The 25,836-nt window shown below is 40.6% G+C and overlaps 1 protein-coding gene across 1 annotated transcript; it reads left to right on the top strand.

The window, feature by feature from the left end:
* The first annotated feature begins 6,224 nt into the window (after positions 1-6,224).
* Positions 6,225-25,374, top strand: ZC3H12B (zinc finger CCCH-type containing 12B). The gene is made up of 5 exons (XM_025372758.1): positions 6,225-6,899; positions 14,656-14,795; positions 16,499-16,733; positions 17,385-17,491; positions 19,273-25,374. Exons 1-5 carry the CDS (start codon positions 6,292-6,294, stop codon positions 20,691-20,693), a joined length of 2,511 nt encoding a protein of 836 aa, XP_025228543.1. The 5' UTR covers positions 6,225-6,291; the 3' UTR covers positions 20,694-25,374.
* Positions 25,375-25,836: the final 462 nt, after the last annotated feature.

Raw genomic sequence — 25,836 nt, 5'->3', positions numbered from 1 at the left:
TGTTATTACTGTTATTGAAGTTTTATAACTTATTTGTGATTTTTAAAGTAAAATGCGATGATTTGATACAATACAGATTTGAATTTGTTCTTTTAGAAGCTAACTATATGTGTTCTCATCCTTTGGGTCCCATTTATAAGTGAGAACATGCAGTATTTGGTTTTCTGTTCCTATGTTAGTTTGCTAAGGAAAATGGCCTCCAGCTCCATTCATATCCCTGCAAAAGACATGATCTCATTCTTTTTTATGGCTACATACTATTCCATGGTGTATATGTACCACATTTTCTTTATCCAGTCTATCACTGATGGGCATTTAAGTTGAATGTCTTTGCTATTGTGAATAGTGCTGCAATGAACATACACGTGCACGTGTCTTTATAATATAATGATCTATATCCTTTAGGTATGTACACATAATGGGATTGCTGGGTCAAATGGTATTTCTGTCTTTAGGTCTTTGAAGACACATAGAGGGGAACAACACACTCTGGGGCCTAACAGAGTGTGGAGGATGGGAGGAGGGAGAGGATCAGGAAAAATAACTAATGGGTACTGGGCTTAATACCTGGGTGGTGAAATAATCTGTAAAACAAATCCCCATGACACAAGTTTACCTAGGTAACAGAACTGCATATGTACCACTGAACTTAAAATAAAAGTTAACAAAAAAGTAATTCTGAAAACAGTGGTCCACTTCAGAGGAGAAACCAAGAAAATAAAGCTTAGTATTCTTATGATGATTGAACTATAGTCATTTCTCAATTATCTGGGCCCCACCAGAAATCCCACACAGCAGATAATTTTTGATATGTATATTTTCTTTGAGAATTCCTTTTATGAAAAAAAAATTACTAGAAGTGGCAGGAAGGGCAGCTGTCTAAGTAGGTATCCCTAAGTCTCTATCAAAACATGCATTCACAAAACACAATAACAAGTGGCTTGGTCACCTGCAGATAATTGAGAACTTACTATTTTGTTCTTGACTTGATTACTGCTGGGTAACTCTGTTCTATGTAGTTAATGGGCTTTCTGGAACATTTTCAAAGGTTTTGGCTCACTAGAAATGGCCAGATGTTTCTACCTCTGTATAGGATGTCATTTGGCAGATTCTGGAAAAGATGAAGTCGAGTTGGTAGTCAGATGAAATTATAGAACTGGATAGAATTTGTTTTAAGAAGCTAAGAGCTTTGTCACCAGACAGTCACGTGTTGAAGATACAGAGCTTGCCTATAACTTGTTTAAGAATATGATTAAGCAAATGATTGCAAACTTGCATCTGAATCTAAAAAAAAGCAGAGAAACATATGCAGGCAAAATCTGCTAAAAGTGACCTCGAGGAGGAATTTCCACCAAGAAAAAAAGATCTAGTAGAACCTGAAGACTAATCTTGGAAAATTTCTCTATGCAAATGCAAACTGAATAAGTTGTATTTCCTAATAAAAAGATTAGTGGGAGAGAGAAGAAAGTAGAAGACTTTGATCTTTTTTTCTTGGTGGAAATTCCTCCTCGAGGTCACTTTTAGCAGATTTTGCCTGCATATGTTTCTCTGCTTTTTTTAGATTCAGATGCAAGTTTGCAATCATTTGCTTAATCATATTCTTAAACAAGTTATAGGCAAGCTCTGTATCTTCAACACGTGGCTATCTGATGACAAAGCTCTTAGCTTCTTCAAACAAATTATATCCAGTTCTATAATTTCATCTGACTAATGCGATTTTCCAAAGTATGCCAGTCTTTAATGCATTCATTTGTGGATTTTTTCAATCAGTAACAATAAAAGGTAACAATTCTATTTATTGTTGTTGTTGAGACAGGGTCTGGCTCTGTCACCCAGGCTGGAGTATAGTGGTGCCCTCTTGGCTCATTGCAACCTCTGCCTCCAGGGCTCAAGCCATTCTCCCACCTCAGCCTCCGGAGTAGCTGGGACTACAGGCCTACACCACCATGCTTGACTAATTTTGGTATTCTTTTGTAGAGACAAGGTTCAGCATATGTTGCCCAGGCTGGTCTCAAATCCTGGGCTCAAGTGATCCTCCTGCCTTGGCCTCCCAAAGCGCTGGGATTATAGACTTGAACCACTGTGCCCAGCCAACAACTGTTTTTAACACATGCCATAAGCTAAAACAACATCTTTGAAACTTTTCTCCCCACTCATCTTCCCTTTTCGAGCAAAAGTGACTCTTTTGCTTTAGCCTTCTTCAGTGCTTTCATTTGTTACTCCTTGCCAATAATATTAGGCATGAGGTGTTGACTAAGGCACTATATGATGTTAATCTTCATATACTTGTAATTTTAAAAACTCTTCCCTGCCCAGCAAATTTTAACTCTTTCCTTTAAGGCTCAACTCATAGCTCCCTATGCTTTTTAATGCTTAATCACTTAGCCAGTTTATAATTATGAATTATATGATTATTTGATTATTGTCTGTCTCCCCATTCCTCACCACATCACTATAAGCTCCTTGAGATTAGAGTCCTCATCTTATTTTATATCCTCAGCTTCTAACATGTTGTCTGGTGCATAGTTGTCACCAAATAAATGTTTTTGAATGAATTAAGTAATGTCAGCAGATGACTAGACATTATATGCTTCTTGAATTCTTTCCTAATCTCTTCAACCACCACACCTATCTCCCACCCTACTGACAGAGTTGAATATTTCCTCTTCTGTATGTCAATGAAAATTTGCAGGTAACTTGGGTGACCAATCGTATACCCAGGTTTACCTGAGACATCCCTAGTATATGCCTATTGTTCTTACATAACTATTAGTAAACACTCCCTTCATTCACAAGAGTATCCCAGCTTGAACTGTAATTGAAATATTCATCCTCTATAGAAGTGCATTTCTAGGGTCAATTCTAGCCAAGGTTTTACTAGTTGGTTGAGTTCTTGAGGACAGGCTTAGTTCTGGTTTATCTTTCTAACCCTGGGGCTTAGCACAGTCTCTGCCTCTCAGGGACTGCTCTTTTGAATAAAAATACATTCTTGCTATCTTGTCCCAAGGACTTTTGCATTATAAAAGAAACACATACACATAGACAAACACATGACACCTTCACTTACACAGGTTTTAGGAAAGATCGCCAACATTTTTCTTAAGATATTCTTGCTTAAGGTTTTGAAAGAGAAATTGAAGTTCATTTCTGCTAAGCCACTTATTTCTCTTTTACTTTAGGTTATTGAGTAGGAAACTTCCACAATAATAACAAGTAATTTCAATGAGGGTTTCCTATGTGTGTGAGATTTTTCCTGAATTTAAATTTGCTATTGTATGTCTACATAAGTATGGTGAAAGTATTCACACCAATGACAATTTAGACATAACTAAATATTTGATAGTATGAAATAAACATTCTATGGTCCACTAGCTAAGAGTAGTCTAACTTATCTTTTATAGGTACCTCCCATTTGCCAAGAAAATATACATTTAATCTTATAAACAGTTGGTTTTAAGTGACTTTGAAGCTTTGAATAAATCCAGGGGAAATATTTCAATGTTCTGTGTACACTAGAAATTATTTTGAAGAAAATAAATTGTAAGTCAGATAGCAAATGTGAAACTTACAAGGAAATGGGTGTCTATGTGTTGACTAATTCACTAAGGGAAAATTTTAAAGTCACAAATGGTAATGTAATCATTCCAGGAGTCATTATATGCTGCCTGAATGTCATTTCTGAGATGTTGATTAAGTTTGGCTCTGTTTCCAAATGTGACTCCTAAAGTAAGCATGCAGTTATCCATAGCATTCTTCAAACCATTAGAGGTTTTTCTTATTTGTAGAAACAGAATTGAGGCAGGGCGTGGTGGCTCACGCCTGTAATCCCAGCACTTTGGGAGGCCGAGGCGGGTGGATCACCTGAGGTCAGGCGTTCAAGACAAGCCTGGCCAGTATGGTGAAACCTCGTCTCTACTAAAAATACAAAATTAGCCGGCTATGGTGGCACATGCCTGTAATCCCATCTACTTGGGAGGTTGAGGCAGGAGAATTGCTTGAACTCAGGCAGTGGAGGTTGCAGTGAGCTGAGCTCATGCCAATATTGCCACTGCACTCCAGCCTGGGCAACAAGAGTGAAACTCCATCTCACATACACACAAAAAAAGAAACAGAATTGAGGTGTAACTAGAAATCTGTGGCACACTGGTCACACAAGTACCCTGGTTTTATTTATTTATTTATTTATTTATTTATTTATTTATTTATTCATTCATTTATTTATTTAGATGGAGTCTCACTCTATCGTCCATGCTGGAATGCAGTGGTGTGATCTCACCTCACTGCAACCTCTACCTCCCAGGTTCAAGTGATTTTCCTGCCTCAGCTTCCCAAGTAGCTGGGATTACAGGCACCCACCACCACGCCCAGCTAAATTTTGTATTTTTAGTAGAGACGGGGCTTCACCTTGTTGGCCAGGCTGGTCTCGAACTCCTGACCTCAAGCGATCTGCCCGCCTCGGCCTCTCAAAGTGCTGGCATTACATGCATGCACCACCGTGCCCGGCCAGTAGCCTATTTTTAGATGAGTGAGCACAGCTTCTGCCTAAAGACCTCATCAGTGTTCACAGGTCTATAGCCTTATCTCACTGTCAGTCTTCTTTTAAAAGGAAAACCGAACCCAACAATTAACTGGTGAGGTAGCTATCAATATCCTCATTTTACATATGAAGAAACTGAGCCTCAAAGGAAAGAACACACTTAGGCCAGGTTAGAACTGAAACCTGCTGGGACAGATGAGATAAGTTAGAGAAGGAAGTTAGAAATAAAATTGTTGCTGGGTGAGGTGGCTCACGTCTATAATCCCAGCACTTTGGGAGGTGAGGGCCGGCGGATCACGAGGTCAGGAGTTTGAGACCAACCTGGCCAACATAGTGAAACCCCGTCTCTACTAAAAATACATCAATTAGCCGGGCATGGTGTCGTGTGCATGTAGTCCCAGCTACTCGGGAGGCTGAGGCGGGAGAATCGCTTGAACCTGGGAGGCGGAGGTTGTGGTAAGCCGAGATCATGCTACTGCACTCTAGCCTGGGCAATACAGCAAGACTCCATCTTAAAAAAAAAAAAAAAAAATAGAAATAACATTGTCCCTAATTCTCTTCTGTAATTAATATTCTTTTTATTATGTTCTGGTTTCTCTTGCAAGTTGAGTTGGTTTTATCCTTTTCTCCTTTTGTTTATCAATTATAATTTAAAAAGAGGCTTCAGACAGGAAAATGCACACACACCCTTTCTTATCTGAAACACACCTCTCTGTTACCCTTACAGCCTGTTTTAGTTGTCTGAAGCAATTTTAATGGTTTTCTAGTCTCCCTAGTAGATGGGTTCCTGATATTTTGTAAACAGTAACGCTAGAGAGCATGTGCTTTTTTTTTTTTTTTGAGACAGAGTCTCACTCTGTCTCTGTCACCCAGTCTGGAGTGCAGTGGCGTGATCTCAGCTCACTGCAAGCTCCGCCTCCTGGGTTCACACCATTCTCCTGCCTCAGCCTCCCGAGTAACTGAGACTACAGGTGCCCGCCACCACGCCTGGCTAATTTTTTGTATTTTTAGTAGAGACGGGGTTTCACCATGTTAGCCAGGATGGTCTCGATCTCCTGACCTCGTGATCCGCCCACCTCGGCCTCCCAAAGTGCTAGGATTACAGGCGTGAGCCACTGCGCCCAGCCCACATGTGCTTTTCAGGAGTGAATTTTAGCCTTAGCGAGAAGGATATGGTGTGGGATCTGGAAACACTTCCTGGCAGAAAGGGAGAGTCTTTCCATGGAAATATATGTATGTGTGTGTATATATATATATATATATATATTCTTGCTCCTTGTTGAAATGTGATGTTTCTCTTTCTCCAAATTGTTGTGGTAAGCAAATAACTTTAGCTGTTATTTTGTGTGCATGTCATGGGGGGCGGGACGGGGGGGGCAGGAATTACAGCATTATTACCACCACTGAAATATTTATGTCTAGAATTATTATAGAATTAGGGACTCTTTAAGTTTAGTCTAATCATTGTAAGCAGAAAAATCAAATGCAAAAAAAAAAAAAAACAAAACCCTGTAGTTTCTTAAGAAGAAACCTCTGTATTCTAAAATGCTTTTCCTAAAGTTTACTAAATATGATGTGATATGTGTGTTTATTTGTAGGGAGTGGTAACATCTGAACATACCAAACCAAACAGGCAAACTCTTGCACCATCGCTACCACGACATTTTACCACAAAAGAATGCCACTGCATGTGGATTCCAAGCAGGCTAAAAAGAAAAAGAACTGATTAGACCTCAGACGACCCACTAAACGGGATGACGGCCACAGCTGAGGTAGAGACACCAAAAATGGAGAAGAGTGCCTCCAAGGAAGAGAAGCAGCAGCCTAAGCAGGACAGCACAGAGCAGGGCAATGCTGATTCTGAAGAGTGGATGAGCTCTGAGAGTGACCCTGAACAGATAAGCCTTAAGAGTAGTGACAACAGCAAGAGCTGCCAACCTAGGGATGGTCAGTTGAAGAAAAAGGAGATGCCCTCCAAGCCACACCGCCAGCTCTGTCGATCTCCCTGCCTAGATCGTCCAAGTTTCTCCCAGAGCAGCATTTTACAGGATGGTAAACTTGACTTGGAGAAGGAATACCAAGCTAAGATGGAGTTTGCGCTAAAGCTGGGCTATGCAGAGGAACAGATTCAATCAGTGCTAAACAAGCTGGGCCCAGAATCACTTATTAATGATGTATTGGCAGAGCTTGTCAGACTTGGGAACAAAGGTGATTCAGAAGGGCAGATCAACTTGAGCCTGTTAGTGCCTCGTGGGCCCAGCTCCAGAGAGATTGCAAGCCCTGAATTGTCTCTTGAAGATGAAATAGACAACAGTGACAATTTGAGGCCAGTTGTCATTGATGGAAGTAATGTGGCAATGAGGTAAGCCTGGTATGTTTTTTCTCTCATTTTAAAAACCTGCCCTGAGCTCATAGAAATTTTCTTCCTTTGCAAATCATTATAAGAGGCACATGGCTATTGACTGTGGCGTGTGTTTCTGAAGGTGGCCAGAGACTAAAATGATCCTGCTCTTGCCTTTTCTTCCTCCACTGAAGTTGCTGCCAATTTGTTTCCAGGTGTTCTAAAGGCAGCTTCAACATCAGTGATGATGCTTCAGAGGAGACATAGCCATTCAGCTTTGTTCCTTTTGTGGTCTGCTGTCCTACCCCTACTTTACTAGACTAATCATCCTGAAAATGCTGCTTTTATAAAGTCACTTTGAGGTTTGCTTAGGAACTTTCAGTAACTCTCAACTGCTATTATACCAAATTTTGATCCTTTTTCCTGGCTTTAAGGCTCTTTGTGATCTAGCCTTTCCCTCCTCCCATTTGATTGTATCTCTCATGCTTACTGCATTCACATCTATCTTTTTAATGGTCTCCATGAAAATTATGCTGATTTCTATCCCCACCACCTGTGTTCATGCCTTTTCCCAACTTAGAAGTGCCTCCTTTGTATCTTCATAGCCTTCAAAATGCACCACCTCCACAAAGAACTTCCTAATTTTTCTGATTCCAATGATGATCTCTGAACTACAGTATCTGTGGTAGGCTGAATGATAGCCCCCCTAGAGATGTCCACATTTTAATCCCTGGAATCTCTGAATACATTATCTCATATGGTAAAATGACTTTGCAAATGTGATTAACGTTCTTGAGATGGGAGAGATTACCCTTGTTTATCAAAGTGGGCCTAATGTAATCACAAGTGTCTTTATTAGAGGGAGGCAGCAAGATCAGAATGAGTAGAAGGAGATGCAATGGCAGAAACAAGAAGCTGGAGTGACATAAGAAAGGGACTATAAGCCAAAGAATGTGGGTGACCTTTTTGACCCATTGGACTGTTTCAGGAAAAAAAAAGAAAAAAGAATGTGGGTGGCCTCTAGAAAGCTGAAAAAGGCAAGGAAACAGATTCTCTCTTTAAGCTTGCAGAAAGAACACAGCTTTGCCAACACCTTGATTTTAGATTTCTGACCTCTTGAACTTGTAAGAGAATAAATTGGTGCTATTTTCAGTCACTAAATATGTGGTAATTTGTTACAGCAGCAGTGGGAGACTAACAGTACCTATAGTGCCTTCAAATTTATTCCATACTCTCTCATATCATTTTTTTAAGCCATAGGAATCCCTTCTTCTATTTCTCAAATGAATTGTCATCCAGTCTTGGTTTAAAAAACCACAGTAATCAGGAGCCTTTTTCCTACTGTCTCTCATTGCTTGATGGACTCACTAGAATCCTTAGACCGTAGGCAATCAGAACAAAGTGAAAAAGCCTTAGTCTAGCAAGTTTTACATTAGATTATCCCATTGTCTTTGAAAGCAGGGATCTTGCCTTGTTTTCCCACAGTATTGGGTGCTCCCACAGAGACATGAGAGAGTGGGGATGGAAGAAAGTCATGAACGATACCATTGCTGTATACAGGAAATGCTTAGCAGACTATCTGAAAGTACACTTTAGTATATAGTCCTGTTTAATGCTCACAGCAACTTTATCTTACAGATGAAAAAATAAGGCTCAGCAAAGGTAATTGACTTCCCTGAGTTTACATAGCTAGTAAGTACTAAAGTGAGAACTCGAACTTAAGTCCTCTGACTTCAAATGAATGCAGTGAAACAAACAAACATTTACGAATACTGATTCTGTGCCAGATTTTTTACATATGTGAATTAATCCCCACTGGAGAGCCTATAAGAATAAACTAATTTGGTTCATCTTTGCAGGTGAAGAGATTCAGGTTCAGAGAGTTTGAGTAACTACCCAAGGTTACCCAAGCTTACAAAGCTTAAATTAAAACACTAATCTGACTCCAGTTCTCTTTTCACAATACCACACAGTATTATGTGGCTATTAGTGTTATTAAGAATATTTGGGCCAGGTATGGTGACTCACACCTATAATCCTAGTACATTGGGAAGCCAAGGTGGGAGGATCGCTTGAGCCCAGGAGTTCAAGACCAGGTTGGGCAACATGGCAAAACCCTGTCTCTACTGAAAATACAAAAATTATCCAGGTATAGTGGCACATGCCTATAGTCACAGCTACTCAAGAAGCTGGGGTGGGAGGTTCTCTTGAGCCCGGGAGTCAAGGCTACAGTGAGCAGTGATCTCGCCACTGCACTCCAGCCTGAGTGACAGAGTGAGACCCTATTAAAAAAAAAAGTGTGTGTATGTATGTGTGTGTGTGTGTGTGTGTGTATATATATATATATATATATGGCGTATTTGCTAGTAGCAGAGAATGCATTTACAGATTTCCTTTTTCAATTTTTTAAAATAATGACATCATCATCATTATAAGGTATGTAAAGCAGGCTAGACAGCTCCTTTGTTTTAATGAGGGGAAACCAAAAGCACGGTAACAAGAAAGTTAAATGACCTGCACACAATACTACAGCAATCAGAATGATGCAGTGGGCCAGTGAAAAGCAAAGGATAATGTCTGTATTCAAAAGGCCAAAGGTGCCTCTGCTCCCCTCCTATCAGGCATAAGAAAGGGTGATTCTTGAGGGGAAGGAGTTTGGGATGTGCCCAACTCAATCTGTCACCAAACCAGACCACCTGGAACACCCTAGACTGGACCTGATTCCCAAGGCCTACCCGTTTTTTTGTTTTGTTTTGTTTTGTTTTTGGTCTGGTCTGGTTTTGTGTTTCGGAGTTGAGGATGAGAAGAACCTAAGGCATTCGTGGGGACTTTGGCTTCATGGTAATGTAATATCTTCCTTTTCTCTAGACTTCTATTCAAGGATTGCTGATCACGAAGGACACTCTGGTTCTTTTGCTTTTTAAGGAATAATGCAGAGATTAATTACTTGGATAATTAGTTTCAACATATCTGGTCTATGTCAGTAGCAAACTATTATACTGACAGGAAAATGAACTTTTATCTCCTGTATGAGTTACTTTGCTAAATTAAAGGCATCTCACATGATTTAAATAGAGCCAAAAAAATAGCATGCAACCTTACTGTTAGGAGCATATTAAAATAGTGCAGAGTAGACCATGTAATTTCTTTAAAATTGCCAGTTGAGTCCTTGTTAGCATCTTTTTCTTTTGTCTGAGTAGTAAATTACTGATGAGTCCCATTTATTCTGCAATCACATTTCACATGCTCAAAGTTCAGTGCTATAGTCTACTTATGGATTTGTTATTACTATTAATCTAAATTAGGTTTGTTTTCCTCCTTAGTTAGCTGTAAGTTTATGGTGAGATTGGTATTTCTTAGACAAACTACATGTTAATGTCTGTTGTTTCTCAGCCTGTTGAATGACCCTGCATTAAAATTATGATGCTGGCCAGGCACAGTGGCTCACGTTTGTAATCCTAGCACTTTGAGAGGCCAACGCAGGCAGACTGCTTGAGCCCAGGAGTTCAACACCAGCCTGAGCAGCATGACAAAACCCCATCTCTACTACAAATACCAAAAAATAACCCGGCGTGGCGGTGCGTGCCCGTAGTCCCAGCTGCTTGGGAGGCTGAAGTGGAGAATCACTTGAGCACAGGGAGGTTGAGGCTGCAGTAAGCCATGATCACGCCACTGCACTCCACCCTGGGTGACAGAGCGAGACACTGTCTCCAAAAATAAAATAAAATTATGGGCCAGGCCTGATGGCTCACACCTGTAATCCCAGAACTTTGGGAGGCTGAGGCAGCAGGATCACTTGAGGTCAGGAGTTCGAGACCAGCCTGGCCAACAAGGCGAAACCTCATCTCTACTAAAAATAAAAAATTAGCCAGGTATGGTGGTGGTGTGCCTGTACAGGAGAATCGCTTGAATCCAGAAGGCAGAGGTTGCAGTGAGCTGAGATTGTGCCACTACACTCCAGCCTGGGCGACAGAGTGAGACTCCGTCTAAAAAAAAAAAACCAAACAAATTATGATGCTTTGTTTGCCATTAGCAGCATTTGGTTAACATTTGCAGTAGTAGTGCACCTGTGGTCCACATACTGATTGATATATGCTAAGATCCTAAAGGGTACATTCATTCTGAGAGCTGTCTCTTTTGGGAAGAGAAATCCATTTCAGAGGAATGAAGGCTTTGAAATGTAAATGCAACCATATTCTTTGTTAAGTCTAGGAGAAGCCCAAACATTTGAAGCCCAGAGAAAACAACTGCAGAGGGAGGGGCTAATGACCTATCTGCTAAGCTGAATTTGGCTTGGGAACCTGGATCATGAGAGGTTCCTAAGCCAGTTTACAAGACAAAGTGAACTGTAGTGTCACCAAGATACTCTGTGACTTGCAGGTCCTAGGGTTTTCAGCGTTTATAGATTGCAAAAGGACATTGTATGGGTTTAAGCAAAAACAAGCCACTTGAAAGGCATTACTTTATTTTCCTCTTTTTAAAAAAAATATTTATTCATTCCTTAAATGTTTGGGGGGCAATAAACTTTGCATACTTGGCTGGTTGTGTAGGTATTCATTGCCACCTTGATAAATGTTGAAAGTGCCATCTGATTCTTATTGGGCATTTGGTGTGCCTGATGAAATGCTTCAGTGGCGTAATTTTAATATATTTTAATAGGATGCTATAGGTATGTTACATTTTTTCTTAACATAATTCTCAGTATGTTAGGAAATTGATATCAGAATATAAATATATCAAAATATTAAGTGTTTGTCTCTGTATTGTAGTAAAACAGTTGGATTTTGGGGTTTTTTTCTTTATATTTTATGTATTTTCCACGTTTTATACTATAACTATATTACATTTTTTAATGATTATATATATTTATATATATAGAGAAAGAGAGAGAGAGAGAGAGAGAGAGAGAGAGAGAGAGAAAGAGAGGGCCTTGTTCTGTCACCCAGGCTGGAGTGCAGGGGCATGATCATAGCTCACTGTAACCTCAAATTCCTGGGCTCAAGTGATCTTCCTGCCACAGCCTCCCGAGTAGCTAGGACTACAGGAGTGCACCACTATACTCAGCTAATTTTTTTGTAGAGGCAGGGTCTCACTATGTTGCCAAGGCTGAAAAAAAATTTTTAAGCACAGAATTTGGCAGTATAAAATATAAAATTGGCTGGGCATGGTGGCTCACGCTTGTAATCCCAGCACTTTGGGAGGCTGAGGTGGGCGGATCACAAGGTCAGGAGTTCACGATCAGCTTTGGCAACTCGGTGAAACCCCGTCTCTACTAAAAATACAAAAATTAACTGAGCGTGTTGGCTTGTGTTTGTAATCCCAGCTACTTGGGAGGCTGAGGTAGGAGAATCTCTTGAACCCGGGAGGCAGAGGTTGCAGTGAGCCGAGATGGTGCCACTGCACTCCAGCCTGGGTGACAAAGCAAGACTCTGTCTCAAAAATAAATAAATAAATAAATAAATAAATAAATAAATAAATAAATAAATAAAATATAAAGTTGCAGTATCTAACAGCAAATTTTACTCTCATATTTATTTCTGGACTTAGACCGTTTGGGAGAAGATCATAGTACTGCAGAGCCAAGGAAATTCCATCCCCTTCCTTCAAATCCCCTCTAATGGCAATTCTGATAATTTTCCCAAGTTCTGTTATTCTTTATACTTACCAGCACTGTAGCAGTGGGAAAATTCACAGCTGAACAACTTCTCTTCCACAGTTCATCCAATATTAACCATTTAAGCATAATTCTTGCATAATTTCCCCATTTTTCAACTTTTTAGGAGTTAGTGGTAGTTATCTCTAAGGCTACATTGGAGTATATTGACAACTAAATATATTTTCCTTTTGTTTCTTAAGTGCTTTCAACTTTCAGTTGAGTAGTATAATTGCTTTATGGTACTCACTGGAGAGCTTTAAACATGATTAGCATATGCTTGGAAATGTTAATAAAAGCATTTAATAAATTTTTGCAATTTGCCTCAAGAGTGATAAGACAGTGGGAAGTCTTGCAGTACAAGAATTGATGAAGCCCCTGATATTATATATGAATTCATCGAAAGGGAACAATATGTTGGAGGTCATTTTTGTTGTAGCTGAGTGAGCTAGTGCCAGTGAGAAGGTGAGGAATCAAAAGCGAGAAGCCCTATCACATTGTCTTAATTAGCCTTCTAACAAAACAATTATTTCCTTCTGATCAGTCTTAACAGACAATAGCCACTTGATTGTAGTAGAATTGGTACACGTATGCCCATTTGTTCCCATCCAAGCTGTTTAATTAACTATAATTTAGTGTGGTTTATGTATATGTCAGAGCACTAGATACCACGCTAAGAGATCATAATTTTCACAGCCAAACAAGGCACAAATCTAGTGCACCTTTTCCCAATTTATCTGCAAATTTTCCCTCTTCCAAATTCTAGTTAAATGAATTCTGTTTGGCTTTTTAAGTTTTCACAATGTTTATTCCTATAAGTAATTCTGACAGTTTCTTCTCCTTTATATCATGTTCTGATTATAGAAAGAATACTTGAATTTTTTTTTTCTTTTTAATAAAGATGGAGTCTCGCTATGTTGCCGAGGCTGGTCGCAAATTCTCCCACCTTGGCCTCCCAACCTGCTGGGATTATAGGCCTGAGCCGCTGCACCCGGCCAGAAATAGTTGATTTTTTAAGGATTTTTGGAATTAGAGGAAGAAAATAGATCACTTATAATCCTCTCACACAGAACAACAATATTTATTAATATTTTGATGTACTTATTTCTCATATTTTTTCTAAGCTTATACATAGGTTTTCTTCTACAAAATTGGTGTTACATTATATATAGTCTGTATTTTTTCTTTTCTCTTTCAGAATTATGAGCATTTCCTACATCTTAAAATTTTCATGAATATGATTTTTGTTGGTGCATTATATTAAATGGATATATGTAATAAGAATTTTCAGTGAGCATTTATGTGCATATCTTTTTTGCTGTTGATGTTATTTTTGAAGCTTAATATATATGTGCTTAGGACTTATCCCGAATTAATACTCTATATAAACTTTAAACCTCTAGTAATACCTTTACTTTTTTCATTTTATGTGAATATCGCAATCTTTGAAAAGAAAGTGGTAGGAGAAACAGAAAGAGAAGAGAGAAAATGGAATTAGTGATAGGAGATAGCCATCAGGGCTGCAATAAATTGGGAGTTGTTACTAACCATCTGTGGCCTTGAATGAAGTTTGTAATACTAATGGCAAATTTGTAACAATTAAATAAAAATAACTTGATTTGCTCTTTAAAAAGCATGTTACTTGGCATTATCAAGAAAGTAAATGTCATAGCTGGCCACAGTGGCTCATGCCTGTAATTCTAGCACTTTGGGAGGCCAAGGCATGCGGATCACCTGAGGTCAGGAGTTCGAGACAAGCCTGGCCAAAATGGCAAAACCCTGTCTCTACTAAAAATACAAAAATTAGCTGGGCATGGTGGTACGCACCTGTAGTTCCAGCTACTCAGGAGGTGGAAGCAGGAGAACCACTTGAACCTGGGAGGCGGAGGTTGCAGTGAGCTGAGATCGTGCCACTGCACTCCAGCCTAGGTGACAAAGTGAGACCAAAAAAAAAAAAAAAAAAAAGAAAAGAAAAGAAGCGAAAGGAAGAAAGAAAGAGAGAAAGAAAGAAAAGAATGTAAATGTCTATTATTAATACCTTGACACTAAGAAAAATCCTGCTTTAGGTATTTCTTTGCTATCTATTATCAATCTTCTCTCCTCTTATTCTGTATCTTCCTAAAGCCATGGGAATAAAGAAGAATTCTCCTGCAGAGGAATACAACTTGCGGTGGATTGGTTTCTAGATAAAGGCCATAAAGATATTACTGTATTTGTGCCTGCGTGGAGAAAGGAGCAATCCCGCCCTGATGCACCAATTACAGGTACTATGTCAAATAAGGTATTTCTTCTCATCTAGAGGCAAATCTGGAAAGATAGTTTGGGGATGGTCCCAATTTAGGTATTTATTTTTCAAAGTTGTTAAGTATATTTAAAGTATTTGTATTAAGTGTATATTTGAAAAAAGATTCAAAGAAAGCCACTGTAGCATCTGACAGTTAAATAAACTTCAATTCAGCAAAAGATAAAGCACATAGTTTTTTTAAAAAAGGAGTGCTTTTCTATTTGACCATAGACTTCAGACTAAAGGGAGATGAATCTGGTTATGAGCATGACTAAGTTTTCAAGAGAGTAAAAACACCATGGTGGACAATGGATCTCATTCTGTACCAAAGAAGTGATTGTGGGGTTTGCAAATTAGGGAATAAAAGAGAGAGAGAGAAAAGTCCCACAGCAGTCAGAGCCAACTTATCCATGAGACACAGTAGGTCTGGCACCTAGGGCGAATGATATTGTTAAGGTCCCATGGAAATGTCTTAATTTTATTTTCTTCTCACATCAGAAGAAAAAATTGAATATAATAGCAATGCATGTAAAATGATGCATCTAGCTGAGTTATCCTTGGCTTTATACCAAAGCAATTGAAAATGAAATTTTTAATATTTATATTTGTTTGAGACAGGGTCTCACTCTGTCACCTAGGCTAGAATGCCATGGTGTGATCATGGCTTACTGCAGCCTCCACCTCCCTGGGCTCAGGTTTTTCTCCCACCTCAGCCTCCTGAGTAGCTGGGACTACAGGTGTGTACCACCATGCCTGGCTAATTTTTGTATTTTTAGTAGAGATTGAGTTTTGCCATGTTGCCCAAGCTGGTCTTGAACTCCTGGGCTCAAGCTATCTGCCCACCTCAACCTCCCAGAGTGCTAGGATTACAGGCATGAGCCACCATGGCCAGCCAATATTTAACATTTCTTATGGAGGAAGAGGTCCAGGAAAGCAAAAATGCCTAAGGTTTTCAAAAGTCATCATGCAATCCTAATGGCAGAGGGGTCTCTACATTCATTTACAACAGTCTTCTGCACATCAGCTGTTGCCTGATGTGCCTAATGAGAAAGTCCCATGACTGTCTGAGCTGTGTGTGAAGCTATTTGCCATCTGCTGAACAGGCTCTTGAGCCTCCATCTGAGAATAGATCCTAGCCCTGCTCGAGCCCAGCCAGCAAGCTTTCTTGCCTCAGCAACTAGTAGACCAAAAGGAAAGGGGATCAGCACTCAGTTGCTATATCTTGATGTTTCACCCTAGTTTTGGCCTTCACTCAGGCAGAAGCCAAAAATGTAAGTCCCTAGGAGAGATGCTTTAGTTTCCTCCTGGCAGACACATCCTCTGTACTTCCCTGTTAGAAATCAACAACCAAAAAGCTGGTGCTTTGGCCAAAGGGCAAAACAAGCATCAAGAATGCTAAGATATCAGTGTCACTCTCACTCTCCATGTAGTTTTTAAAACTTAGATGTCATTGAATCCAGTTCCTTCATTTTATCAAAAAGAAGACTGAAGTCCAAAGGGGAAGATGACTTGCCTAAGGTCATAATCCAGATTGATATCATAGCCAGGAACAGGGCCTACTTTCCCTCTAAGGGTAAATAATATCTTCATCCAGTACCAACTTTTGCATTTTTAATATTGGGGTAATACTGTTAATTTCCAAAGATGATTTCTGCTCTGTGGCATATAATCATATTTTGACAGATCAAGATATTCTACGAAAACTGGAGAAGGAAAAGATTCTCGTCTTCACACCATCCCGAAGAGTCCAAGGCAGGAGGGTTGTCTGCTATGATGACCGGTTCATAGTCAAACTGGCTTTTGATTCTGATGGCATCATTGTGTCCAATGATAACTACCGAGACCTTCAAGTTGAAAAGCCAGAATGGAAGAAGTTTATAGAGGAGCGGTTGCTGATGTATTCTTTTGTGAACGACAAGTGCGTTTCTTTCCAGTAGGCCTATGTTCAAGTTATCAGTAGGAATAGATTTTACTTTAATAAACATTTACCAAACACTTACTGTGTATCATACATTTTGCTAGTTGCCACAGACATAAAAGGATGAATAAGGAAGAGGACTCACCCTTAAGGGACTCAAAGTGTAGTAGAGGAGTGAAAGAGACAACCACAGTGTTTTGTTATAAGAGCTACAGTTAAAAGTTGTTTTTTTAAAATTGCTTTGTCTATGTGAAGTAATAGAAAAAGGCATCCCAGAGGAGACGACATTTCAGATCAAGTTTACAGATGGAGGAAAGGGGGCTGCTAGGCATGAGAGGTGAGGGGGACATCATGAATAAAGTTATGAAGGTGTGAAAGTGGGTAGCATGTTGGTGGAACCAGCAGACATGCCAGTATGGCTCGAACATGTAGTTCATGGAAGAACGATGAACAGGGAAAATCATCCTTTCTATGTGATAAAGTGGCAACAAAGGGAAGAACTGCTAGATTAGCAGAGGATAGACTTGAGGCACGAAGGGCAATTAGAAGGCTGTGATAACGGTACAGGCAAGAGGTAATGAAAATCTGAACTCCTAGTAAGGAGTAGGGGACAGAAAGGAAGACAGTCACCTCTTGCTTACTTGCTTTCAGATTTATGCCTCCAGATGATCCATTAGGACGCCATGGCCCAAGCCTTGAAAATTTCTTAAGAAAGAGACCCATTGTTCCTGAGCATAAGAAGCAACCATGTCCTTACGGTGAGTACCTATGTACAAAACTGAGTTCTGTACCACCAGAAACATAAGGATTCTTCTGTGAATACTTTTCTCTTCCAGGTTTCCCTTTCAAATGGGAAATCTTGGCTTGTCCACTGTCTTTGAGTTAAAGTTTGTGTCTTCATGTACACTGTTAGGTATTTAAAGAAAAATTTTAGAAACTGAATGAGGAAAAGGTAGCTAGAATTGAAGGGAAGATCAGTTGTCACTTGTGACAATAGCACATGTGCTCTAGCTGCCTAAGTCCTGAACTATGTTGCTGGGAGCAGGGAAATGAACAAACCTATATGGCCTGTGGAAGCAGAAAGGGCAATACTAAACTGAGTTTGGCCCCAAGATGAACCTGTGTCTCAGGCAGGTGACTGCTGTCAATTAATACTAACCTTTCCTTTAGATCTGTCCTTTCCAGTTTTTTTGTTTGTTTTGAGACAGTCTCGCTCTGTCACCTAGGCTGCAGTGCAGTGGTGCAGTCTTGGCTCACTGCAACCTCCACCTCCCAGGTTAAAGCGATTCTCCTGCCTCAGCCTCCCCAGTAGCTGGGATTACAGGTGCACGATGCCAAGCCCAGCTAATTTTTATATTTTTAGTAGAGACGGGGGTTTCACCATGTTGGCCAAGCTGGTCTCAAACTCCTGACTTCAAGTGATCCATCCACCTCGGCCTCTGAAAGTGCTGAGATTACAGGCATGACGCACCCAGCCCCTTTCCAGTTTTCTTTTTTTTTTCTTTTTTTAATAAATATACTTTTCTAGAGTGTTTTCATGCTCTTATCCCAGTCCCTCTGATACAAGGTTTGTGCGCCTGACATTGTGACAGGGCTGCTTGATCTGAGGCTACTTTGAATGTCTGTATTTTTGGATGATCATTTGTTTTGTGGGTTGTTTTGGTTTTTGTCCTCAATTAACATTTAAGTCACAGAGTACCTTCATATTCATTATCTCATTTAATCTTTACAATGACCCTATAATATAGGCATGATGATGAACTTTGTTTACAGAAGAGGAAAATGAGGCTCACAAAATAAAGTCACTTACCAAGGTCACACAGCTAGTAAGGACGTAGCTGGAATTGAAATTCAGATCTGACTGGACTCCAAACCTGTGCTCTTTGCACTGCACTGTGCTGCTTTCTGTTACTCTATGCTGCTTCAGCATGCAAATTATGCCTAGGCAAAGTTGTACATTATTGAAAACTTAAAACTGCTCAACTGCTCAGCTTTAGCTTTTTTTTTTTTTTTTTTTTCTGAGACAGGGTCTTGCTCTGTCACCTGGGCTGGAGAGCAGTGGCATGATCATGGCTCACTGCAGCCTTGACCTTCCAGGCTCAAGAATTCTCCCACCGCAGCCTCCTGAGTAGCTGGGACTACAGACCTGCACCACCATGCCCAGCTAATTTTGTTTATATTTTTGTTTACAGACGGGGTTTCACAATGTTGCCCAAGTTGGTCTTGAACTCCTGGGCTAAAGTGATCCACCCACCACAGCCTCCCAAATTGCTAGGACTACGGACAGGAACCACTGCATCCAGCCAGCTATTAGCTTTTATGCTGCAATTTTCTCCATAGCTTTCCACTTTCTCTCTCCCATCACAGTGTGTGATGCCGCCTTGGTGTTGTCTGTCTCTCATCTTTGTGGACAGTTAATTTTCTGCCTTTACCCCAAACAGTAAAACCCTAACCTGAGTGACCAGATTGTTACAACGGTTTCTGGCACGGAGGGTTCCATCACTGAGAGAGAGTCTTACCCCAAGGCATTATTTTTCAGGCAAAAAATGCACCTACGGCCACAAGTGCAAATACTACCATCCGGAGCGGGCCAACCAACCCCAGCGTTCGGTGGCTGATGAGCTCCGCATCAGTGCCAAACTGTCCACAGTGAAAACTATGAGTGAAGGCACCCTGGCCAAGTGTGGCACAGGGATGTCTAGTGCCAAAGGTGAGATAACCTCAGAGGTCAAACGTGTGGCCCCCAAGCGCCAATCAGATCCCAGCATCCGGTCTGTGGCTGTGGAGCCTGAGGAATGGCTGTCCATTGCCCGTAAGCCTGAGGCTAGTTCTGTCCCCTCGCTTGTGACTGCCCTAAGTGTTCCCACAATCCCACCCCCAAAAAGCCATGCAGTGGGTGCACTCAACACCCGTTCGGCCAGCAGCCCAGTGCCAGGATCCTCCCATTTCCCCCACCAGAAGGCCTCTTTGGAGCATATGGCCAGCATGCAGTATCCTCCCATCCTGGTTACCAACAGCCATGGGACCCCTATTAGCTATGCTGAGCAATACCCAAAGTTTGAATCCATGGGGGACCATGGCTACTATTCAATGTTAGGTGACTTCTCCAAACTGAACATCAACAGCATGCATAATCGAGAGTATTACATGGCTGAAGTAGACCGGGGGGTGTATGCCCGGAATCCTAATCTCTGTCCTGACAGCCGTGTGAGCCATACCAGGAATGACAACTATTCCTCTTACAACAACGTGTATTTGGCTGTAGCTGATACCCATCCTGAAGGCAATTTGAAGCTGCACCGCTCAGCATCCCAGAACCGACTTCAGCCTTTTCCTCATGGTTACCATGAAGCCTTAACACGAGTGCAGAGCTATGGCCCAGAGGATTCTAAGCAAGGCCCCCACAAACAGTCAGTCCCCCACTTAGCTCTGCATGCCCAGCACCCAGCAACTGGAACACGTTCCAGCTGTCCTGCAGACTACCCCATGCCTCCCAATATCCATCCTGGGGCAACCCCCCAGCCAGGCCGTGCCCTGGTGATGACTCGGATGGATAGCATTTCTGACTCCCGCCTCTATGAGAGCAACCCCGTGAGGCAAAGACGACCTCCCCTGTGCCGGGAACAGCATGCCAGCTGGGACCCGCTGCCCTGTGCAACTGACTCCTATGGCTACCACTCCTATCCCTTGAGTAACAGCCTCATGCAACCATGTTATGAGCCAGTCATGGTACGGAGCGTGCCTGAAAAGATGGAGCAGCTTTGGAGGAATCCTTGGGTTGGAATGTGCAATGATTCCAGGGAGCATATGATCCCAGAGCACCAGTATCAGACCTACAAGAACCTCTGCAATATTTTCCCTTCTAACATCGTCCTTGCGGTGATGGAGAAGAATCCCCACACAGCAGATGCCCAGCAACTGGCAGCCTTGATTGTTGCTAAGCTTAGGGCTGCACGTTGATATGACATAGTACTTATTTCTTTATACAAATATGAATATTAATACTAACAATACACTAACACAATAATTATAGTAACTAATAATTTGTGTTGCGCTTTACAAGTTACAGAGTGTTTATATCATTTAAGCGCATAACAACCCTGTGAGGTACGTCTTACTAACATCCTCTTTTATAGAGAAGGAAGGTGAAGCTCAGTGAAATTAAGTGGCTAGCCAGGGTCACACTGCTAGCAAATGACTAAGTCAAGACATACACCCAAGTCCTCTAAATCCAAGTCCTATGCCCCTTTGCACTGCACCATGCAGGTAATGGAGGACAAAACCCAGGGGGAGAGGTCTAGACGTAAGAAACCCCAGAGGATTCCATTACCAGAGTTTTCCTTTTTTTTTGTTTCTTTCTTTTTTTTTTTTTTTTTTGAGACAAAGTCTTACTCTGTTACACAGGCTGGAGTGGCACTATCTCTGCTCACTGCAACCTCCGCCTCCAGGGTTCAAGCGATTCTATGACCTCAGCCTCCCAGGTAGCTGGGATTACAGGCGTGCACCACCATGCCCGGCTAATTTTTGTATTTTTAGTAGAGACGGGGTTTCACCATGTCGGCCAGGCTGGTCTCAAACTCCTGGCCTCAAGTGATCCACCCGCCTCGGCCTCCTAAAGTGCTGGGATTAGAGGTGTGAGCCACCGCGCCCAGCCTACCAGAGTTTTCATAGTCACATATTCTATATTACAAAGTATGGATGATATATCCAATTTAGAGAGCAAAAGCATCAGGATCAGATCATATGTTGAATTAACCTTTTAGGTTTTTTCTAATAGAAATATTTAAAACTATTTAAAAGTAAATGCATACTTTATTGCATGGATATCTGATCATTCAATCTTTATTAATGAAGCTATAGGGTCACATTGAAGCTTCTAGAACTATATTTTAAATCTATTATTAGCAATTATATTGCATGTATGAATATATATATTTGGTTTGAGATGTGTGTGTATCTCTGTATAACCTTTTATATAGTGATAATGAGAGGGTAGGCTCTACACAGTCCTTCGTCTATAGCTGTATAGGTCACTAATCTGACTTGATGATTTTAAGTCACATTTCATAGTTTCAACTAGTTATGAGAGTGAAAATTATATGGCAATATTTGAACATTGCTTTCTTAGGCACCAGAGCAAAGCAGCTCTGTTTCCTTTGCACATTTTACCTGCCAACATTTATTAACAGTTCTTAGCTTCCAAGTCTCTTCACCTTAGCAAATCAGGGATCAGGTTGCAGTCTTCTGCAGAGGAACTGATGGTTAAGCTCAAGTTCCAAGCATAGTATGTGTGTGCTACACAAGCTCAGAAGAGTTTGACAAGGACCAGGGGACTTACTACCACAATCCACTTCCCTTATCCCAGGAGAGATGGCCAAACACATGTGGCATTAAATGGTGAATAAAAAAGCTCCACTCAAGGAGGGACTATTGGATGCTCTTTGGACTTCCAACCTATGCAGTATTCAACATCACTGGATGAAATGTAATGGAGGACAGTGCACAGCCATGTATCCACTTTCTCTTCCTGTCCACCCTTTGGGTAATAAGGTCAATCATTGGTGGAACAGAATTTCTCTAGGAAATAAAACCAGGGGATTTTCTATGTGGAAAAAGGAAGTTTCCAAAAGGGGATACTGCATCTTTACTAATAGTTGGCTCAGTTATGCACTTTAAATCCACGCAAAGAGAGTGCACTTGCTGTTAAATAATTGTTAGATGAGTTACTAGAAGGCAGGACTTTCAGTTTGGGCGACACCATTTGTGCAACTTGTATCTTGCTCAGGGTGGAAAACTTCATAGCTAAATGCCTCTAGAAGAGGTGTTTATTGTTTTTTTTAAGCTGCACTAAATGAATTCCCTTTTTGAATCCACTGTATATTTCAATATTTCGAACCATGACCAGCTCACTATTTCCTGAGCTGGAACTTGCTAACTTCTATGATCGTTTTTTCATGAAAGTTGAGAAGGCCGGGCCTTGGCCTTTTGTTTCTTCATGAGAAGGTGTGACACTGCCTATAAATGTTTCTTACTGTGAAACACTCTGAATGTGAGGCTGTAGTCAGGGTTGTTTCTGGTGGTTTGATAATGGCTTGCATGCTGCTTTCTGGCTTTCTGTCTCTGTCCAAGTTGATCAATACTGCATCTTAACCAATGTTTCACTTCAGTTAACCACAGCTTTACATTCTATCTCCTATCCTCTGATCTTCGTATACCCCAGCATACTGAAAAAGAGTAAAAGTATTTTCTATCAGGTAGGTCCACAGAGTGACAGTTGCCACTGCAGTGCTTGCTATTTCACACAAACACCATTTCATACCTTCAACTTCTTGGACTTTCTAAATTGGACCTGTGTCTAAATCAGAGTATTTGACAATCTCAGATGATGCTACTGCCTATGTGCCAGTTAGTTCATCTTCCTACCAAAATCATCAATGGCACCACAGTATCCACGAGCTGTACAATTTACAGGGAAGCACAAGATTAATCTTGTCACCTATAATTCGTCTTGAACATGTTCATATTTAGTACTCAGAAAACGTGTAAGCTCCTCCCAATACAGAAAATTCTTTTAAGGCAGCATATGTATTTCTGATTTACTAAAAATGATTGTCATCCTCCTCTCATTCTTCTTTTTGGTATGAACCAAAAGCGGCTAGGAGCAATGCCTCAAATAACCAGAAATGACCTTTTGTTGATACAAATTGTATCTCTTTTTTTCCTGATTGTATAGAAACAAATGTACAAAACTCATCTTAAGCTAGGTTTGGCACTGAATTTTCACCATGAGGTTTGTGGCACTGTGTGTCACAGGGAAGTAGCTCAGGGGTTGTGAGGGAGCTTTTATTTCTAAAGGGCAGTAGTAATTTATAGACAAAAACAATTTTTCAAGGCCTCTTTATTACCAGTGCACAGTTATCACGTGTACAATTTCAAGCATTATATTGCATAAGTTCTCTTTAGCCTATTAAATTTAATATGTCCTTGAAAAAGGGATTTTGTGTAAAAAGTGTCAGTGTTAGTGACTCATCTGCAAGAATCTATAAATGGAGCTATACAAATATGAATACATAAATACAGCATGGTTCTTAGTTATTAGAGAAACATTTTCTTTATATTGAGGTCTAGGCACTTCTTGACTTTCCATTTTGTCTGTAATTATAAAACAGCAAGTAACAAAGAAGCATTGGGACCCCCTCGGCTGCCTTGATAATAAAATCAAGCTTCCTTCATGGGGCTAAGCATGTGTCCTTCAGGATACTTACCTCTAAGCGCTCAGCAGGGGTTACTACAAAGCGTTTTGTGTGGTTTTCAAGAAACAGTGTGTTTTGCAAGAGGTGCTTTGTAATTTTAATTATTTCACTGATTTTCTGACCTCATAGCAAGTCTGTGCCTGTTGAGGCCTTCAATTTTGTAGCTTTTCTGATTTTTTTTCTTCTTTTTGTGATTTTGTTGTTTTCATTTTGATCTAAAGGAGAAGTGTGACCCCGGAGTGGCATGGTCAATCCAGGGCACCCTTTCTGTAAGACAACTCAAAGGAAAAGAAGCCTTTTCAAAGGTAATATCGAGCCATTGCACTCACTCTTAAGGTGCCAGGTATGGAAGGGAGAATGACAGATGCCTTATGGAAATGGTCTACGAAACTTTTATTCTTCTAAGTAATAAAGCACATAGCATGATTCTCCCTCTCTCTCTCTCTCTCTCTCTCTCTCTCTCTCTCTCTCTCTGCCCACCCCCTGCTAGTTTCCAGGAGAATACTTCTCTAAAATTCATTTTTTTCTATTTTGGAATAAATTATCTTTATACAGTAATTTAAACACTGATTTCCATTAACCTTTGGCCCTGAGTTTTCTCCTAACATAGAAGAATTCATTTTGAGAGGCACTCAGTTACCATTCTATCTGTGCTGTAAGTATGGGACTTTGTACAAATGCCCTTTTTGAGGGCCAAAAATTTCAATACACTTTGTTCTACTTTGTGAACCAGGTCTGGATCTGCACAGAGAAAGTAATGCTGAGCTGTCGAGTCCGCTCAGGTCTCCCTCCTAACCCTCCTCTGCCTTCCCCTAGTTTGTTTATCCTCAGGTCTGACACTGAGGAGTGCGTAGTCTTCAACTGAAATGGCACTATAGTTAGTTCTCATTGGAAACAAACAAGTGTATTTCTGGAACCTGCTTGTCTAAAATAGCCAATGCCTTTGTAAAGACAGCATATTCAATATCTATTGTATGGTAGCTAGCTATATACATAGATTGACTATTTTTAGTCCTGGTTTGTGTATTGTTGAGCTATAGTAGTTTGCTTTATCCATTTGTGGGATTAAACAATACTGTTTATTGGTTGTAAACTTTTATAAAATCTCTTTGGGTTTTTTGTTTGACCCAAATATAATGTAAGTCTCAATGACAAAATACACAAAGTTAACCAGAGGTGAGTGAAAATATAGCCCTTCCCCAGTTTTGTCTGTCCCTATAATGCACGTGCATTGCTTTGTAATATGCTCTCACTAGCATGAATGTGCTATGACTACTTCATGAGGTTTTAATTTGTTTCACCTATCATTGTGATGGAAAATGCTGTATCGCTGACAACAATGAACTGTAACCAGTTATTTACTGCATAAACTATTTGTCTACTGACCACTCATGGCTCTGTTTCTTTAAGAATACCAACAACAATGGGCCGGGCGTGGTGTCTCATACCTGTAATCTCAGCACTTTGGGAGGCAAAGCAGGAGGATCACCTGAGGTCAGGAGTTCTAGACCAGCCTGGCCAACATGGCGAAACCCCGTCTCTACTAAAAATACAAAAATTAGCCGGGTGTGGTGGCACGCACCTGTAATCCCAGCTACTCGGGAAGCTGAGGCAGGAGAATTGCTTGAACCCAGGAGTTGGAGGTTGCAGTAAGCCGAGATTGTGCTACTGTACTCCAGCCTGGGCGACAGAGACTCCATCTCAAAAAACAAAACAAACAAAAAACAAAAAACAAACAAAAACCAACAACAAAAGCCATACCACACATACATATACATATACTCTAGTTTGCTCCTAAAGTATTAGATTTATGTCCTTGCGACTTATATTGGGATAAACCATAAAGCCAG

Source organism: Theropithecus gelada, chromosome X, assembly GCF_003255815.1.
Source record: "Theropithecus gelada isolate Dixy chromosome X, Tgel_1.0, whole genome shotgun sequence".
Lineage (NCBI taxonomy): Eukaryota > Metazoa > Chordata > Mammalia > Primates > Cercopithecidae > Theropithecus > Theropithecus gelada.
Note: the sequence above shows the minus strand (reverse complement) of the source record. Positions and strands in the feature narration are given on the sequence as shown.